Source organism: Balaenoptera physalus (genome assembly GCF_965194825.1).
Source record: "Balaenoptera physalus genome assembly, chromosome: 11".
Lineage (NCBI taxonomy): Eukaryota > Metazoa > Chordata > Mammalia > Artiodactyla > Balaenopteridae > Balaenoptera > Balaenoptera physalus.
This window is the reverse complement of record NC_138896.1, coordinates 36,319,808-36,340,774: the sequence shown is the minus strand read 5'-3', so window position 1 is coordinate 36,340,774 and position 20,967 is coordinate 36,319,808. Positions and strand designations below refer to the sequence as shown.

The following is a 20,967-nucleotide window of genomic DNA, read 5'->3' as shown; positions in this document are numbered from 1 at the left end:
GTATATATATATATATATATATATATATATATATATATATATATATAAAATCACTTAAAAGCATAGACACACACACAGACAATTTAAGGAAAGTAGAAAGAGCTAATAAAAAAACATTAAAAATTAGAAAAAAGTAGTAAAATTAAAGAATTGGTGCTTTGCAAAAAATATATATATGAGCTACGTAATGAATATAAAAGATAAATCCATATAATTACAGATTATAGATTTAAATAATTAAAAAGCAGAATTTAAAGTTATTTGTAAATATATTAGAAAATCTAAATGAACTTAAAATTTCCTGAGAAAAAGAGCTAATTTCAAAAAACCAAATATTGAGAAAGAAAATAAGAAAGTTACAAAGGAACTTCAATCCCAGAAAGCTCTAGGGCTATATTACTTTACTGATTAATTACTTTAAATTTATAAGAAACATAATTATCATGCTATAGGACTTAGAGAAAGAGGAAAAACTACTATTATAGTAATTTCACTTCAAAAAATCTTTACCAAGAAAACAATCCTAAATGTTTACATACCCAATAGTATTCATCACAGCATTATTTATAATAGTTTAAAATGGGCAGAAAACTTCCCAGGTGGCGCAGTGGTTAAGAATCCGTCTGCCAATGCAGGGGACTGGGATTCGAGCCCTGGTCCGGGAAGATCCCACATACCGTGGAGCAACTAAGCCCATGTGCCACAACTACTGAGCCTGTGTGCTGCAACTACTGAAGCCCGCATGCCTAGAGCCTGTGCTCTGCAACAAGAGAAGCCATCGCAGTGAGAAGTCCACGCACCACAACGAGGAGTAACCCCTGCTCGCCGCAACTAGAGAAAGCCCGCATGCAGCAATGAAGACCCAATGCAACCAAAAATAAATTAAAAATAATAATAATAAAAAAATGGGGAGGAGGGGAGAAAGACATGTCTAAAAGTAAGGCAAAAGTTAAGTAAATTATGATATATCCAAATTGTGGGATATTATGTAGTCATATAACTAATGTTCATGAAAAAGTGTTTAAGGATGTGAGGAAATTATATTACTCTAAGTGAAAAAAAAAAAATCAAAATGCTAGTTATCCACTTCTTGACACAATACTCACAGACTCTTTCTGGGTAAAATCATGAGTAATTTTTTTTTCTCCTTCCCATACATTTCTGCGATTTCCATACTGAACATTAATAATTAAAAGGAAAAAAATGAACTTTAATGAAATTTCTCTGCTTCCCCAGCTGAAGACAATGAAACAGATGACTTCCAAATAGGGCAAAAATTATGTAGTAACTTATGCTATCATTTACCAATTAAAAGCACGAATGTTTTGTAGCACTAATACACCTCTACACTAATCACATCTTCTTCCTTTTAAGGCTAACTTGGCCAAGCAGGAGGGCCGTTTAGCAGTTGCCAACGCTGAACTGGGGAAGGCCCAGGCACTGTTGGATGAGAAACAAGCTGAGCTGGATAAAGTGCAAGCCAAATTTGATGCTGCAGTGAATGAGAAAATGGTGAGATTAAATACACAGAAATTACTAATATGACGTACTGAAATGTTACACAAGTACGTGTTGTGTTTAGAAATCAGGCAAATGTTTACACTGAAAAAATATTTACCTGAATGCCCTTACTCACTGGCTATGTCTACTTATTTTGGATTTTCAACACTCCACATTCTTTTTTCTGTTTTTAGTAATTATTTTCTATAAGAAGAAGCTGTGATATCATACCTAAGAGCATTGACTTCGGAGTCAGAAAACTAGGTTTGATATCCAGTTCAGTCACTGATGAATTGTGCACTTGGGGGTGATTGACTAACTTTATCTGTTAAATACAGATAAAGCTACAGCCTCATGGTATAGGTTGTAAGCAGTGGTGGTCTGGTAAACGTTCAACAATCAGCTTGTCGGGGTGGAGGCTAGGGGGAGAAGAAAGCCTTGATTTGCAGTGTTTGCTGATTTCTGTGGTCTAGGTACCCCCTGCCACTGTCCATTTTAAGCCGTCAATGTGACAAGACGACGCAGGTATGGGAAAAGATGCAGCATGCCATTATATACTATTTCCACCATGCAGATTCAATGAACTTAACCTCAAGAGTATAGATAATATGAAAATGTAGTAAATAACTAGGAATTGATGAATTTTGATTATTTATTACCTTTAACATAAGTTTATGTAATTTAGTTGTGAGCTATGTAATTTAATTTAATACTGTAATTTAATTTTTAATAATGGCTGTGTTTAACACCAGCTCACAAATTTTCTGAAAAATGTGACAGCTGACTCTTTTGAGCTGATACAAGCTGGCTTCAGCATACTATTGTCGTGTAGGATTTTTCTGGGGAAAAAAATCCTTTGTAAACTGCAAAGGACTCAGAATTATTATTAAATCCAAGAAAAAGGTATATTTATTGTTTTGAGAATATTTAATAGAAATACTGTTTAAGTTATGTGATTTGGATTCTCTCTTACAAAATGGCTCTTCTTGAAATTTCATATGGTAAAATAACTATATTATGAATGAATTACAAGAATTTAATATGTAAAATTTTGCTGACACTATATTTTTAGATTATATTTATTTTACAAATTAAGAAATTCCTCCATGTATTTTTATGTGTGAATATAATGGACGTTTGATTAAGCAATTTAAGAAGCTCTTTGAGACATTCTCCCTTTATGAATGTAGGATTTGCTTAATGATGCTGACATGTGCCGGAAAAAGATGCAGGCAGCTTCCACCCTCATCGATGGATTGAGTGGAGAAAAAGTCCGATGGACTCAGCAAAGCAAAGAGTTCAAAGCTCAGATTAATAGGTATAAATTTTGGTCTTTGATATAATTGCTTTCCTTCTTAGTCATCATCACCCCAAAGGCCACCTCTTTGTGGCATGGGGGAACATAAAGTCTCATTCCTTGAAGTGCTTTTCTCCTCTGTTTCCATATCCCCATCTCAGAATCCCATCATCTAAGAAAGTGCTTAGACCTTGAGTCCCACACTCTCAGTAAAACGGAGAAGGACGAAAACTTGGTGAAATATTTTTAACCTCAATTTTGGTTCAACAATGTGGGCTTTCGGTGTGAGAATGCTTCTAATATTGTCTGGATTTGCCAGAACAATCTAGTTACTGGTTCCAGTTCTATACTGTTCACCTCAAGGATTTTGAAAGTGTGGATCAACAGTTTGTTCTAAATGGAAAGGTACCTTGGGCTGGTGTCTTCTGAAGACTGAAAGAGAGGGAATGAGAGGGGAGTAGGAGAATGGCAAAAAAAAAAAAAGAGGATGAAGAAGAAGTAGTGGTTAAATCAAGATTGAATCTGAACAAGACCAGGGCATGGGATGGGAAAAGGATGCTTTCCTCATCTGGAAGTCAAGCTTCAGGACCTGTAGGCTTCAGAAAGGAGCCTTCTTTCTTGCTCCCTGACTTACTCCGAATGAGGCCACCCCTACCCTGTTTTGTGCCTTTAGGCTCCTTTTTGCATGGTCTCTCCATGTCTGGCTGCCAAGTGTTAAACTGGGAGCAAAGAAGGACTTCACCTAGTAACAAAACTGCCTGGTGGCCTTTCAGACTCCTTACTGGGAGAACTTAAAATGTGTTAGTGATTCACTTTGTTTTTTCTTAACAGACTTGTAGGTGATATTCTGCTGTGCACTGGATTCCTTTCCTATCTTGGTCCTTTCAATCAGATATTTAGGAACTATTTGCTTAAAGATCGATGGGAGGCAGAGTTGAAAGCACGGAAGATTCCTTTCACTGAAAATCTGAATCTTATTTCAATGTTGGTGGATCCTCCAACAGTAAGTGTTACTTTCCTTACAGCATTATTTGAATTTCATTTTATTTCCTACTCACTACGAAATTAAGGTACACCTAATTTTTTCTTTTTGCATTTAATTGAAAAGATTGTTTTGAAAATGCTAAAGTGTTACAAAAATTTTTTTCCTTTGTGATACAAAAGTTCCTTTGCATTTTAAGAAATCTTGCTTTCAAATTAATACCAATTGCACTGCTATGAGTGAAAAGATCATTTGTGAGTTATAGGCTTGCTAATACTGAGCTCTTCTAATAACCCTCCATTATTTACACCAGCCCTATTAAATCACATTTTCTTACAAACATTCTAGGAAAATGTAGGTGTTAGCTGGCCGTAAGTACTGGTATTAACTTTCTTTTGGTCATTAACCATCTTTTTATAATGTCCAACAGTATAATACAATAGCATGATCTGCCATCACTGAGTAATAGCATGCACTGCTGTACTAACCTTCCTTGCTGGGAATTTGATTCCACCGTCAATTTTTAGTATACCTGTTGGAGCTCCTGTGGTATGAAATGCTTTCCAGGCAATCTGTATTCATGAGCTGCTTTTTGATTTGTAAATATGTTCCCCAGTTGCAGTTTCCCTAGGAAAGCCAAACTATTAATTTCAAGTTACCTCTATTTAAAAGTCAAAAAATAATCTTTTTCAATTCAAACAGTGTTCAACTAGTCCTTACAGGGAAGAGTAATGTATTGGAGACGCACTGGGCACAGGTGAGGTGAAGTGGGCCAGGATATTCTTTGTCGATTGTGGCTTTTGGTGGAGCTGGGATAATCTAACGAATGTGGAGGCTGGTTGGCTCATTGGATCTTGGATGATTTTGTTGACCACGTGGAGCCAGACTGGCAATTCCCTCTTGATTTTGAAAGGAAATATTAAGAAAAACATCATTAATGAGTTCCTACCAATATAATATTTCATCTCCCCTAATTTCTCTGCCTCCAGCTATGCAATGTCCCTTCCCCCATGTAAGCAGCACCAGAGGGCAGGAAGGGGAAGTTTCAGAGACTTAACCCTTAGGGCTTACCTACTCTGAGGTCTCAGAATATTCATTATCTCCGCCACCTCCAGCCCATCTGGATCCCACCACCCGCCCAGTCTCACCATATTTCAAGTCCCTGCTGTTCTCTGAATGTTCAGCAACCATGCTTCAGAATCCCCAAATCAGGTTTAATATGCAATCAATTTACAATATTTCCTCATAAGTATGAAAACACAATATAAAGGACTAAACCTAGTCTTGGGTTACTAGAGAAAGGATTTATTAGATGATAAATCTGTTTGTTTTAATTTGATGTTGTTTGGTTCACATTTACGAGTTTGGTTTATTTCTAGGTACTTGTTGCATAGTCTCAATGGGAAAAATATGTCCAAATTTTAAATTCTTTTATATCGTGGCACTGTTAATCACTAACGAAAGCCTTCCTGTGTTCCTTTGAATGGCCACATCCATTTCCTGTTATTCAGATTGGTGAGTGGGGGCTGCAGGGATTACCAGGAGATGACCTCTCCATTCAGAACGGCATCATTGTGACAAAGGCCACCAGATACCCACTCCTCATAGACCCACAAACTCAAGGCAAAACTTGGATTAAATCAAAGGAAAAAGAAAATGACTTGCAGGTATGTACCATTTGGTGCATGGGAAAGTAATCTTGAAATCATGGTGTTTTCCCACAATTTCAGTTGAACCTGTCAGTCATAAAGTTGTCATCTCTATGATGATAATTGTTTGCTACTTTACACCCTTGAGTTTTGTAACAGTGATTTGGGGCAAATGCTCTGATTATTTTCTCTTTTGTGCTCTCTCTTGAGCTCACTCTCCTTCTCTCTGTCCATTTCTCTGGCTCAATTGCTTTTGCCCATGTTGGATGTGGCCTTTATTCTGGGCCTTGAGTTTGGGCTTATAAGAAAATGACAAAAATAAGACTTGTGATTCCTCAGTTTAAGGCCATTTCCTCCAACCTAGCTCAGGCACTTGGTAGTACCACATAGCATGCTAGAGTCCAGTATTGGAGTTGGATTCTACCAAGGTGTTAATCCTAAGGTAGAGGTAGACAAGGGCAGGATTCCAACATTCCTGGCTCCTTTGGAGATCTTGTTACATTGATGTTTCAATTCAGTATTACAATATGGACTATTCATTGTTTCCTCAACACTGTTCCTAGCTCCAAGCCTTCTGGATGCATAGTTTTGCTTGTACTGTGTCTGCTAACAGAATGTCTTCTCCACCCAACTGCCCACTTTACTTACATCCCAGATAAAAATCTTAAACATTATTCAAAGTCCACATCCAATGCTACTTTTACCCAAACTTGCCTGAGTCCCCAGCTTAATATAGCCTGTCCTGACTCCTCACGCATCTTGTATTTCTGTTATGGACTAGGAGCCTGCCTTAAATTTTTGTTCTTTGCACGTTTGTCTTTTATCTCTAATGTACCATAAACTTTTTGTTAGCAAGGCTTATGGTTTTACACCATCTTTGTATTTTCTGCACAGCTCTTTATATAGGGTAGTAATTCTGATATTTATTGAATTAAATGAATTAATCAAAGTATGTCATCATTACAGGAAAACAAACCCAGAAAAATCATGTGGTCATCTTGATAAATGCAGACGAAGCAGTTGGTAAAACTTAACAGCTATTCATGATAAAACTTCCAGCAAACTAAGATTAGGAGAGATCTTCCTTAATCAGATAAAGAGTATTTACAAAAAGCCTACAAGAAACACCATATTTAATGGTGAAATATTGAAAGATTTCCTTCTGAGATCAGGGCTTTGCAGGCACGTGGACACTGTTCGGCACTATAGATCACCTCAAGATACTCCCACCTCTTTAAGACTCCACTCTATGTTTACTTAGAAAACCCAGAAAAATCCTGGGAAGTGAGCATAAGTGGAAGGGAAGAGTTAAGGGAAATGGGGTTGATGAGAATGCAGTTCCTGAGGAGCTATATACACAGAAGTGCATGAGTGGCGTGTACTGGAGCACTCCTGCTCCTGAACTTAGCTCCCTGGATCCACCTCAGCTATAACTTGTCCCTTGCTCCCCTCCTCACTCCTCTTGTCTCCCTTGGCTGTTGATCTCCCTGCTCATCTTATTCTTATTTTTCCTGATTGTGTCTTTATCTCTCCATTTCGGCATTAAACTCATTGATAGCCTTCAGTCATGTCCTTCCTGATGCAACCCTGTCCCAAGAAGCTTCTTGAGGAAGTAACAGAAATATGCCAGAGACACTTCCTTATTTTAAAAACCATCAACTGCTAGGATGTAAGCAAATTGAACTGCATCCTTTTTACTCAGAAAACATTATTTTTCTGAATATGTGGATAAGCACATGCACAAACACAAATAAAATAAAACAAAATGAAAGAAAACTATTATTTCTGTGCTTGGGAAGGAAGGCAAAATGAAAAATGAAACACTTTATAAATGAAAAACAAAACATATTTTATATGTCCAGGGCTGCATCAAGGCCATCTTCAATGCCATCTCCAGCACCTACAGCTCTGACCTCTGGAAAGAGAATGTATTCACTTAATTCCCCTATAAAGAATTCACTGACTACTTTGTAAAGCCCGAATGCCAGAGTATCCGTGCAGGAGATACAGGCTCTTGTCGTGGCTACCACAAGCATTCCTCCATGAGAAAAATCAAGTGAATTAAACCTGTAATTATGACTCTAAGATATTATTTCAAGTTTACAAAAGATATTGAAGGTGGTTAAAGGTAATCTTTAATAAACTGACAATTTGAAAATTATTTTTTTACTTGGTATATTAGTCAGGGTTTTCCAGAGAAACAGAACTGAAAGGATATCTAGGTATAGATATATAGAAAGAGTTTTATTATGAGGGATTGGCTTATGGGATTATGGAGGCTGAGAAGTCCTAGATCTGCTATCTACAAGCTAGAGCCCCAGGAAAGCCAGTGGTGTCGTTCCAGTGCAAACCCTAGAAGGCCTGAGAACCATGGGAGTCAATGGTGTAAGCCTCAGTCCGGGTCTGAAGTCCCAAGGGCAGGAGAAGATGGATGTCCCAGCCTAAGCAGAGAGCAAATTGGCCCTTCCTCCACCTTTTTGTTCTATTCAGGCCCTTAATGGGTTGGATGATGCCCACCTACATGGATGAGGGCCATCTTCTTTTCTTAGTCTACCGACTCAAATGCTAATCTCTTCCAGAAACAACCTCACAAACACACCTTGAAAAGATGTTTGCCAGCTATCTGGGCATCCCTTAGCCCAGTCAAGTTGACACATAAAATTAACCATCACACTTGGGAAGGACATCACAAAAATAGAGTTTGCGTCTTGGGGAATAGAGTAGGACAATTACGTTTAGTCTTCCTGGGACCTTGTTTCATCTTGTTTAAGTAAACTAGTTAAAGCTCTTTGTTTAGATTCATTTACCTTATCAACTCATAGTAAGGTCTTTCACAGCACATCATTTATATAAATAAAGCTATCCGTCTGGGGGAAAAAATGCCTTCGTGTGCAGGATATTTTGTTTTAGTTATTTCCTTTTTAACCAAAACAGGACAAAGATAGACTTATTTAATTTTTCAATTCCACACCTTTCTTCGTTGCAAGTGGGAGATAATATTTTTTAATTTCACTCTCCTAATCACCTGCTGTCCCAGTGGATCTTCCTTGCGTCTTAGGATCAGCACTCACAGTAGCATAAAGGCAATAGTTGAATTCAGAGGATAGCGTATAAGAAGGTAGAGAGATGAGGACTGAACCTTTGGGAATCCTCACACTTAGGCAGGGGGAGGGATCACTGGAGAAGTAAAGAGTTCAAAGCCAATTGGCTAATGCAAAGATCAACCAGCCCAGTGTGTCTATTTTAACTAATAACAAACATTGATCTAAAATTGGGGGACCCCACCAGGCATTCAGAATTCTAATTTTTTTTTAATGTAAAAATATAAAAAGTGAATGTATAAGTCTTTCAGGTTGATTTTATGCAAAGTATCATATTCTTATGTTATGTCACTCTTAGAGACAGAATACATGGATGGACCCTTAGTTTGACTCAGTGTATCATTTTTGACATTTCCATGCTTATTTTTTAATCACTTATTCATCTCATAGGTGTCCTGAGAAGATAAGTGAATATCACAAAAATGCAAGTTAGTTTGCTTTCTCTGAATGATTGTAGCTATGTAAGTTTAAAGGATTAATCCTTGATCACTTCTCTTCCATCTGTTGGAACAGAGCTCTGACCTTCCATCTAAGGAATGCCACTTGATTCTCCTCTTTTGATCTGAGAGACCCCCATTACGCACCCAGGGCTTCCACAAAGTCATGACCCATCAAGTTTTGAAAATTAATTTTTGTTTGTTCCTTTTATTTTTATAAGTAAGGCTTCCTATACAGTCCTTAGAATTCTTAGTCACTTATCCAACATATCTCTGGTTTCCACTCAGGAACAGGCACATTCTTTGTAACGTTTATATAGCAATGAACTCTTTATTTGTAGGTAACCTCTCTGAACCATAAGTATTTCCGCACGCATTTGGAGGACAGTCTTTCCTTGGGCCGACCCCTTCTCATTGAGGACATTCGTGAAGAGCTGGATCCAGCCCTGGATAACGTATTAGAAAAGAATTTCATTAAATCAGGCACCACTTTCAAGGTGAGCTTCGAAAAAAGGAAAAAAAAAGAAAAAAAAAAGAAAAGGAAAAGAAGAAAAGAACAATGGTGACATCTACTTATCTTTTTGAGCATAGCAGTGAAGACAATTTCCTTCAGGTGGTACTATTTGACACACTGGAAAAAATTATTTCCAAACTCATATTCAGTGTTCCTTTTTTAAAAAATAGTATATAAAAAATACAAGGGGAGAACAATATCTTGGTAACAATAGCCATTTATCCAAAACTAACGTATTAAGGAAAGGCATCTTGTCATAATAATAATATATTAGTGTTACACACAAAATATGTACATTTTAGCAGCTCTGAGAAAGTTGGTTTTCAAGCCATGTATACATCTATACAATAAAGCCTGTGTTTCCTCACTGGATAAAATGGCATTTTTAGTTAAGTCTATGGACAACGATTTTATTTCTCTCTTTATTAACTTGCAATCCAAACTCACAGACTTTGCTGGAAGCAGTGGAATATGGTTCCTGATCATTGGTGATAACATGAATTGTTTTCAATACAAGTGTTTCTTTTTTAATTGGTTTCATTCTTTACTTTTAGGCTTCTGTGGTTTTATTGAATGACAGCATTTCTGACTGAGATTTTTTGCTTTGGACAACTTAATTTCATGAATATCAGTGAATAAGAATGCCAATTTTCTCATTAAACAAAGACAGATTTATTCAGAAAAATTTTCTTCATAATTCTTTTATATGCCATATTTAATATGCTAAAAGAGGTTGTAGTATGTCCATTCCTGAAGGCCTTTTAAAAGACCCAGATTCTTATCTGCAATGTGAAGGTCATGATGCCTAAGAATTAGTGCCTTAGCAATGTGGTTTTCAATCACATGAAGTATTAAGATTAATTAAAAATTTGTCATTTTAAAATGTTATAATTTCCACCTGAGTTTTAGGTAGCAAACCCAGTTGTTTTTAATACACTGAAAATTGTGGTGTTTAAGATAAGTGTTATCTTTCTGGGAAAAAAAAGTTGGCATTTTTTTCCTCTGAAAATTTCATTAACCCTTTCTCTTGTCAAATATGCTTCAGATATGACTGTGAAATGAAAAAAGAAATAACACTTCTTATAAACACAACAAATTTCCATAGCAGGAAACAATTTCCTCAGGTGGGAAAAAACAGTCAAATATGAGGCATGTCTGAGTTTTCCTTTATTCAGCATTTGTTTTGGACAAATTTTTTATTTAATTTGCTTGGTGTCATGGCTAAAAACATTTTCAGGCAGGACCACAAGTCTAAATTATTCTAAAGGAATAGGCTTTATTATTTAAGATCACTGATTAAAATTTTACAACTGATTTTTGTAATTCATTCGTTTCACTGCACTGACTTTTGATAAACTCTCTCCTAAATTGAACCCAAATTTCTTGTCTTGTCCTTTAAGCTGTTTGTAATTTAATATTTGAATTGATGTAGGTGAAAGTCGGAGATAAGGAATGTGATATCATGGATACATTTAAACTTTATATTACAACAAAGTTACCAAACCCTGCCTTTACCCCTGAGATCAATGCTAAAACGTCAGTCATTGATTTTACTGTTACCATGAAAGGACTTGAGAACCAGTTACTAAGGAGGGTAATTCTAACAGAGAAACAGGTAATAATTTCTCAAGGTAAAGAACTTCTACTTATAATAAATTATAATAAACGTTTTAAATGTATTGGGAAATTGTTGAGTATATGGAAAAGAAAAAATTGAGCAAATCATAGTTACCTTTGTTAGCATAAGTATTTGTTTTGTAGTCTCAAGTCCTGTTGAGAAATCATGTGACTCACCTCTCCTCCAATACCAAAAGCACACGTGCACACACACACCACTCCTTCTACTTCTGACTTTAAAGGTTTGGGTATGTTGACTTTCATATCTATCGCCCTATGGATGAATAGTCTTGGATACACCTGGAAAATTCAATAAAATAATGGAAAAGAAGAACTTGCTCTGAAAGAGTATTGTTACCACTATAGTAGTTTCAACTACTACACTGCAATAGTAATTGATAGTACTTGATTGTAATTGATAACACCACAATCTAATAATCTAATGATCTAGAGAGCCATACTTTTATCTTAATTAAATGAAACTTGCACTGAAGCAGAGAAATTAAGTATAATTGAGGGTTCTGATAAAACAAAGAAAACGTTAAGGCTGGAAGATTTTAAGAGACTGATAGATTAAACTCAGTTTTAAGATAAAGCTCAGAAAACATTAAATGTTATGTATAAAATATAATTTTATATATTTGTATTGTATAACATATATTTCCATAAAATCTGAGAAAGTTTATATTTGCTAAAATATAATTAACGTTAGTATTAAGGTTTCAAGGAAAAGGCAAGGTTAGAAATAATAAGACCAGAGATGCATAAAATGGGAGGGTGAGAGAAAGAATGGCAGAAGAAGACTTAAGGAAAGGAGGAAAGGAAGTGATATGAACAGATGGCTACAAATACAGAGGAAGATTCAAAAAGGAAAAGAGAAATGATACTGACACCAAAGAAATAGAGGGCTCAGTAAAAAGAGAAGTAAAATCCTACCTGGTTAATAAGAAATGGCTAACTCGGGGCAGGCCCTTGAAAGGCGGACAGTCTGGTGGAGTAAAAGGAGCCCAGTTCCAGCTTCCACTCTCATTAGCTGTTTTTTTTTCTTTTAATATTTATGTATTTATTTATTTATCTTGGCTGCACCAGGTCTTAGTTGCGGGCATGCAGGATCTTCGTTGCGGCACACGGGATTTTTAGTTGCGGCATGCAGACTTCTTAGTTGTGGCATGCATGCGGGATCTAGTTCCCTGACCAGGGATTGAACCTGGGCCCCCTGTATTGGGAGCATGGAGTCTTACCCACTGGACCATTAGGGAAGTCCCCCCTCATTAGCTGTTTGATCTTAGTTTCCAAGAAACTGCCCAGGGCTTATGCAATCTAGAAAGGGAATCGTCTCACTTTCACAGTCTGGCAGAGAGCATGGACCCCTCAGTTCACTGCCTCGATCACCTCTTAGGGCCACGTGGTGTCAACTGTTGAAAATTAGTCCTTCCTTCTTGGTCTACCTGGTGCTGTTGGTCTGTTCTGAGATGGTGCCTCATTGGTCCAGATACCCCATGCAGGCTACACTAACTTCTGTAAAGCAGCCCACACCACCATCTAAGGTACACTGCACGTCCCCAGAGCGCCCCATGCCCACTCTTCCAGGCCTTAGCTTCCTCTTCAAGAGATGCGCTAGGATGCTAACGCCAGCCTTGCTGGAAAAAACAAAGTGCACACTTAATCTGCAGGAGGACATCCTAACTGTGATGTTTAACCCTCCTAACAATCCTGCTCTTACACCCCCATTTTACAGATGAACAAATGGAGACCAAGGAGAATAAGGTCTTAACCCGTAAGAGCATGTAGACTTTCCACTCTGCCAAGCCTCGTAGATAAGCTCTACAGGTCATGCTGTAAAACTCACAAGTTGTCCACTGTACCGTGATGCTTGTTTTTCCATATCACACTGAAAAGGACACTAACATGATTTCATTTTGTCCACATATTTCTATACTGCCACTGTTGGGATGACTGCTTTAATGACGACAATTCATTAGCTATTCTCTGCAAATACAGCCATGATCTTCATCACCACCCCATCAAATACCGCAAGCCACTAGTACAATGGCAGTATACTAGTCTTGGAGTTGGGGGACAAGGATATTAGGCTCATCCCTGCTAGTAACTAGCTGTGTCTATTATATTGCCATGTTATTTGGAGTTAATATTTCTGGGTCCTCAGTTTCCCCAGATGTAAAATAAAGTTGTTGAACTAAATTCAGTACACTTCAATTTAATGAATATTTATTAGGTTGAGTCACTTCTCTGCAAAGCATCAAGATAAGTGCTGTCAAGAATACAAAAATGAATAGGGGATAAACACCAAGGTCCTACTGTATAGCACAGAGAACTATATTCAATACCCTATGATAAACCATAATGGAAAAGAATATAAAAAAAGAATATATATATATATACGTGTATATATATGTATGTGTATATATATATATATATATATAACTGAATCACTTTGCTGTACAGCAGTAATTAACACAACATTGTAAATCAACTATACTTCAATTTTTAAAAATGAATAGGACAAGTTCCTGCCCTCTAGATGCACAGAATCTAGTTGGAGGGATACAGCCGACACATAGATTGTGACGCAAGCCATAGCAGATGTACAGAGGAATGCTGGGCTGTGGGTTTTAACTGACAAACTGGTTTAGGAAGACTTTCTGAAAGTGGTGGTATTTCTGTAGCAGTTTTTCAAGAAACTTTCTCAAATAAGTAGTTTAAAAACACATTTTTAATGCAATTCTAAGTACAGTGTGTGATTCTGTATAAGATCAAAAAAGAGTGCTACAGGGCTTCGCTGGTGGCGCAGTGGTTGAGAATCTGCCTGCCAGTGCAGGGGACACGGGTTTGAGCCCTGGTCCGGGAAGATACCACATGCCGCGGAGCAACTAAGTCCGTGTGCCACGACTATTGAGCCTGTGCTTTAGAGCCCGTGAGCCACAACTACTGAGCCCACGTGCCACAACTACTGAAGCCCACGCACCTATAGCCTGTGCTCTGCAACCAGAGAAGACACCACAATGAGAGGCCCGCGCACCGCAACGAAGAGTAGCCCCCCCTCGCCACAACTAGAGAAAGCCTGCGTGAAGCAATGAAGACCCAATGCAGCCAAAAATAAATAAAAATTTTTTTTAAAAGTAATATTACAAAAAATGCTATAAAGAATGCTTTTGAGACAATTTAATTTACTCTATATTTAGCAAGAGTATTATATCCATGTTAAATATTCTGAATTTGAAAATTGCACTATGGTTGTATAAGAGAATGTTCTGTTGCCTAGGAGATGTGTTAAAGTTTTTACAGATAAAGTATCATGACACATGCAAACAGTTCAGCAATAATAATAACAGTAATGATAAAAAGTATTATATAGAAATAGTGATAAAGCAAAATGTTATTTGAGGAATCTAGGTGAAGGGTATATGAGAGTTCATTGTACCAGTCTTGTAACTTTTCTGAAAGTTTGAAATTTTTTTAAAGTATAATTTTAAAACTATATTATTTATGTAGGAAAGAATATACCTTCCAGACATCCAATTTAGCCCCTCTGGTAGAATATGCAAAAAAATGGAAAATGGATTTGTATTGGCAGCTGGCTATGTCAAAGCAGGTACCTGGTGTTCCTATAGTCAGGTCCCAGATCAGGAGCTCCATTTGGCTTGAGTAGCCTCTTGGTTACTTGGTATTAATGCTTCTTTGTTTCTACCCCTTCTGAATGCAAATGAAGTTAGCATTTCTCACTGAGGCGGTATGTGGGAACAGGGCCAAGAGAATGGGACACTCTAAATTAAAAAAAACTTAAAGCTAGGAAGAGAGCTGAGCAAAATTATTTTAGCAGGTTTATCTCATGCATGCCAGTGTAAGTGCTATGGAAACTTAATGCTAGTGGCAGAATCTTTAAAAAACTGTCCAGAGAAACAAAAATACAAATAGATAGATTTGACTAACGATAGTGTCATTTGAATGGCACTTTGGTTTAAACTTTTAAAAATGAATAATAAACACTAGTAGTTTGCATTTGCCATAATAACTGGTAATTACAGTTCTGATTTTTTTTTTTTTTTTAATAACAGGAGTTAGAGTCTGAGAGGGTTAAACTTTTGGAGGATGTGACTTTTAATAAGCGGAAGATGAAAGAACTTGAAGATAACCTTCTCTACAAATTAAGTGCTACAAAAGGTATTGTGTTATTAAGAAATAATCACATAATGGATTGTGAATAAGGATTTCTTGTACCCTCTTTTCAATGCTCTCATGATTACAGATGTTAGGAAACATTGAGTTATCCACACAAAAACAAGCGAGGCAATTTCCATCTAGACATTACAGAGGGACTGCAGAGAATCTGATATCTGAATTAGCAACCGGCGTCTGAGCATTTGATAATAACACAGTTTTCTTGATATAATTGCTCTCTCATGAGAAAAATAAGGGCTCCCAATAGAGCTAGGTAACTCACAATAGGCTAATTTGCTTGCCGAAAGGAAACTAATGTGCTCAATCTATTTTGTGTTTTTTAGATTGACTCTTTCATTTGGAGTTGAAATGCAATTGCCACAGTGGGTTATGATGTGTGTAATGTTGTCAGAGACATTTGAGCAGCCCAGGCTCAGTCACTCTGGACTTGACCTCCCACTTAGAAGTCAGGGATAGGTTCTCCTCTGGGCAGTCAGATCATTGTACCACCCCCTGGGATATATTGTTCTGTAGTAGGCAAATTACAGCAACCTAAATTCTACCATTCATTAGCAATCTAATGATGAATATTTCCCAAAAGCACTTTAACCCTTGGATTTAAAAACAAAAAAACAAAAAAACTTAACCTCCAAGAAGTACATTAAGTGTTACTCTCACAGCAGTCTCGCGCACTTTAAGGTGACCTCATGGAAAAGGCCTTTTATCTGCCTTCATTGCACTGCTTGTGCCGACGAAGCTGTCTGTCTCTTGGTCCATGACATCTCCCAGCCATTTGATGCCTCTGGGCATTGTAAATATTACCAAGGAGGACTGACTGAGGATCCAGCCAAGAGTGTGAGGTTAGTCACAATTTGGACTTCCCTAGCAGACCTAGCGTGCCCATCAGAGCAAGTAACTCAGCACCTTCCAGAAGCACCCACCTGCTTCTAGGTAGGCCAGAGCACCACTCTCTGCAGATATCGTGACCATTATCTCAGCACCTCCAGAGCACCTTTCTGTGTCCTAAAATTGAGATATTTTTATTTTTATGTTTATCGTCATAGACATGTTATGTCTGTTAAAAACAATAATGAAGAGTAAAACTAAAAATAAAATCAGGATTTTTCTTCCTGGTTAGACACTTCCACTATCTCCTAACTCGTTAGAGACGTAGAAGGACCAGAGTTCTCAATGTCAAGGACTGTTGAACTAAAGCAGGAGTAGAGAAAGTACGATTCACCTGCAAGCTGGTGTGTAACTCACACTGTGAGACAAGTGGGAAGGAAAAGCCCGTGATACTGTGAGGGGAACCATCAAGATGATAATGGAGGTGAAAGCCACATCACAGGAACAGCTGAAACCACTGGGACTGGAGGGAGATGTGAATTTTCTTCAGACGTTTGAAGACCAGATTTGTGGGCTGCCTTGAGAATTGCCTTTTGCAGATTTTCAGGCAGAGTGGGGGACAAACCCTAGGCAGGAATGTTTAGAACGGATTCAGGCGTCGGATGCCTGGTTAGACTGGAAGGCTTTCACTGTCTTAAGATTCTGCCCTTCCATCCTGTGGGCTTTGAAGAAGTCAAGTTGAAAATTAACGCGGTGATTTCAGAAGTGATGCATCTCGTTTCCGCGGCTTTCCCTTCTTGTGTTCCACAGCTTTCCTGTTTGGTTTTTAGGTTCCTTGGTAGATGACGAATCTCTCATCGGTGTCCTCCACACCACCAAGCAGACAGCAGCTGAAGTAAGTGAAAAACTACACGTGGCCGCGGAAACAGAGATCAAGATTAACACGGCCCAGGAGGAGTTCCGGCCCGCGGCCACCCGAGGCAGCATCCTCTACTTTCTCATCACAGAGATGAGCATGGTCAACATCATGTACCAGACCTCGCTGGCCCAGTTCTTGAAGTTATTTGACCAGTCCATGGCCAGGTGGGGCCTCACTACCTTGCCCCCCAAATTTTGTGTGTATTCCTACCTACTCTCTTAGAAATGGATTTTTACCTCTTTGATTTTTGAAACATATTGCAGGTCTGAGAAGTCTCCACTGCCTCAAAAGAGAATTACAAATATTATTGAATATCTGACCTATGAAGTTTTTACATATTCTGTCAGAGGCTTGTACGAGAACCACAAGTTCCTCTTTGTACTCCTCATGACCTTAAAAATCGATCTTCAGAGAGGAACAGTGAAGCACAGAGAGTTTCAGGCTCTCATTAAAGGTGAAGGGTTTGGGATATGGATGTGCTATGTAAAGGAGATTGCTTTAGGAATGCTCTTTGATGTCCTGTAGACCCATTCTTGTAATACCCAGAGGAATTAAGTTCTAATGGAAGTGAAGTTCTTTATGTATACCTCTTCCCCCACGTCCCCCCCGACCCACGCCGATTTCCATTCATTTTACTCTGGTTACTCAAGATGATTGATTTCAGGTCTGTGTTAACTCTGCAGTTTTTAGTTACTTAATTAAGTTTGAGCATTGTTGCTTATGATTAGGAGACCCAAACGCCAAAGGGGAGAATAGTGAGCTTTCTACTGCAAGAGATCAATTCCTTAAGCAAGGGGTTATAATGATGTTTAAGACTGTAACAAAAAGCACACTTGTATTTTATATTTGAAGAGGACCCTGCTCATTGCTTATCTCCATGTTAAAAGTATAATTAAGGAGACAAAAGAGTGGTATTTTCACTCAATTCAGTTAAACAAGTATTTATTGAGCATATACTATGCAAACCTGCCATACTGGTGTTTGGGATACAAGGAAAAACCAGACATTGCTTTAAAAGAAATAAAGTCTCATAATTCAAATAAGGATAATTGAAAAAAACCCCTGCAAAATAAGGCAGAATAACCTGTGTTATAAGAGAGCTAAAAACAAAGTGTTATATCTAAAAGGAGGGAGAGATTACATGTGGTTGGTGAGATCAAGAGAAGCTCCTTGGAAAATATGCCTTTGCAGGTTAAGCCATGAATTTTCCAGGTTATTTGATACCTGGGGAAAATGGTCCAATCTTTTTCTTATTTTTTTTTTATCTTTATAAGTAGTTTAATAAATCATTTTCTGGCAGCCCTTCTCCCCCAAAAGAAGAAAGTGACATTTGAAATGGACCATGGATGATAGGTAGAAATGAAGAAAACTTCCATGCTAAGACAGAACAGCATGGAAAAAGAAATGAGTGGAGTATGTACATTGGTGAGCCTTGGTTCCTAGAGGAAAGATTTCTTGATCTGATAAGAAATAAGGAGTTGTATAAGGTAGTGATGTGATCCTTTTATTGTTCTTTAGGAAGGTTACTCTGGCAGACATGTGTAGATTAGAGAAAAGTGGTTTAAGGGAGTCTGTTATATCTTCCCAACCACAGGAAATGCATTCCCATCCTAGGGTGAAGACAATGGGAATATAAAGGAAGACACAAATATGAGAGATCATGAAAGTAAAATGACAAAGGACTGGGTGTAAGAGCCAAGAGAGGGTCAGAAATGAGTCTAAGATTTCTGCTCTGTGCAAAGATTTCTGGTCTGGATGGTTGAAAGAAGAGCTACTTTGAGAAATGTCAGAGTGGGGGCATAATGAAAGTGATTTTGGGACCTAGTTTTAGTCAGGATAGGCCAGGTTTTGTGGCCATAAAAACAATCCTCAAATTTCAACACAACAAAAGTATACTTCTCCTTTACTCTCTATCTGACATGCTTGTCATGGTCGCCCAGGAATCCAAATTGCTTCCATAATTACTATGGAAGAGGGACAGGATGTGGCAAATTGTGTGCTGGCTCTTAAAGGTTACCCCACAAGTGACACACGTCACACTCATATTTCATTAGCCAAAGTAAGATGCATGGCCACATCTAAATTCAAAGAGAGCAGGGAAGTGCCCCAGAGCCACATCCAACATGGAAGCTGCATCACAGCTTTGGTGGAGGGTAGTGGATAGATGGATAAGCCTAAGGTTCGGCAGGCGGGAGTGTGGACGTGGAAATGCGGAGAGGGCTGGTGCACAGTGAGGGTCTGGGGTTCAAACCAAGAAGTTGAAGGACAGGGGGACTTTATAAGTAGCGACAAAGTACCAGCCTCTGTGGACTGCAGCCTAATGCCCCCATAGGTCAGACAGGATTTGTCGTGGCTCAGAGGATCCCAGCCTGTGACTGGAACAAGTGAAGCCTAGGGGGCAGCATGTAGATCTGAGGTATCCTCCCCATCAAGACACAAACCCACCCCACCTCACCTCTCCCTACCCAGCACACCCAGCCAAGCCAGAGCTATTCCTTGAAAGAGACTGGATTCTTGGAAAGTCTTTAAATCCGAGGAGACCGAGAAACGCAGCAACACAGTGGGGAGGGAATTTGTGAGGAGGATTTGATTTGTCACAGAAAAATAAAGAAGGCTGCACATCTCAGCTGTGGTTAGAGCACATCTGTGACCCCATTTCATGAAACTGGAGAGTCAGGGAGAACCGGGTTGTATAGGATCAGGAGAGTCAGTGAGGGGAGTTTGGATTTATTTGAGTTGGCGATAGGGAGCCATCGAATGTTTTATGAGCAGGGGAGTAGTATGAGCAATGCTTTAGAAGATTAATTTGGGATTTTATGACGGGTGGATTATCAGTACAGTCAGCACAACACAGTAAAAGAGTTCAAAAAAAAATCAAAACTGGTTTATTGTACAGTTTGTATTAGTTTTGAACTGGCTTACAGTTTGACCAAATTATTTTTTAAAAGATGGTAGGACTTTGTTTTTAATGTTTTTTTACAAAGTTAACAAATATGGCCCTTAGATCATTGATATTTTTTTATCATTTTGAACTCAGTACTTAAGGGGGAAAGAAGAAAGACTTATTTGTCATAGCAGAAATGTTTGATTTCCCTTTGTATTAATTCCTACTAGTTTTCTGCAATATTTGGAAGGTGCCTTTGACTTTTCTTCTTCAACCGAGAATGTCAGAACACTTTGAAAAATGAAATGGATACCAGGGGCAATCCTGCACTGTAGAGTAATTGATATACCTGTTTCTGCTGCCTGGTTATTTTAGAAAGATATCATCTTTCTTTTGTTGTAAACCATGGGCAGAAAGACACATTAGAGGGTCTTCTCTTGCCTTCCAGGTTGGATTGGACCTGAGCCTTCCAAAACAGAGAGTTAATGTCAAAATAACAGCTAATGATTACATAGATCTTACTCTGGGCCATGACTGTTGTTGGCTTTCTGCATACATTCATTTATTTAATCTTCACAGCAATCCATCTGATGGATTCTATTATTACACTCATTTGGCAGAAGAGAGAACTGAGAGAAACTGAGTTTTTGTCCAAGTTTATGCAGCTAGCAAGTGGCAGAGCCAGGATATTTGGGGGAATAGGATGGGCTGTGATGGTTCTGGGTTAGTTTAGGTGCATGGTATGTTGGAAACACTGATGTAGCTTAAATATCTTCTCCTGATGTCTTTGAGGTATATGTTTACATGAAATCACTGTGAGGGGGAAACAACCAAGAAGAAAAGGTACACGTCTACCTCCGTGTTAGAGGAGAGAATCCCTTAAATCTGCAGGTGACTTTCTCTAGGGCTTGCTTCTCCTATGGTAAACTCAGTGTTAGCAGAAATGGTGCTAGAATAAGGTCTCCTCTTTCACCTGGTCGCTGCGGGGGGTGGGGGCGTGTGGGAGGAAGGTTTACAGGTTCTAAAGGTGTAGTGGCACTCA

At 38.3% G+C, this 20,967-nt stretch overlaps 1 protein-coding gene across 1 annotated transcript in view; it reads left to right on the top strand.

The window, feature by feature from the left end:
* Positions 1 to 20,967, top strand: part of DNAH8 (dynein axonemal heavy chain 8) — a 333,978-nt gene that overhangs the window by 204,838 nt on the left and 108,173 nt on the right. The window contains exons 70-78 of the mRNA XM_082412562.1: positions 1,375 to 1,512; positions 2,691 to 2,818; positions 3,629 to 3,800; positions 5,291 to 5,446; positions 9,308 to 9,463; positions 10,913 to 11,095; positions 15,174 to 15,279; positions 16,953 to 17,205; positions 17,305 to 17,495. Of these exons, the coding sequence (XP_082268688.1) occupies positions 1,375 to 1,512; positions 2,691 to 2,818; positions 3,629 to 3,800; positions 5,291 to 5,446; positions 9,308 to 9,463; positions 10,913 to 11,095; positions 15,174 to 15,279; positions 16,953 to 17,205; positions 17,305 to 17,495 (1,483 nt within the window). The remainder of the gene's footprint in view (positions 1 to 1,374; positions 1,513 to 2,690; positions 2,819 to 3,628; positions 3,801 to 5,290; positions 5,447 to 9,307; positions 9,464 to 10,912; positions 11,096 to 15,173; positions 15,280 to 16,952; positions 17,206 to 17,304; positions 17,496 to 20,967) is intronic.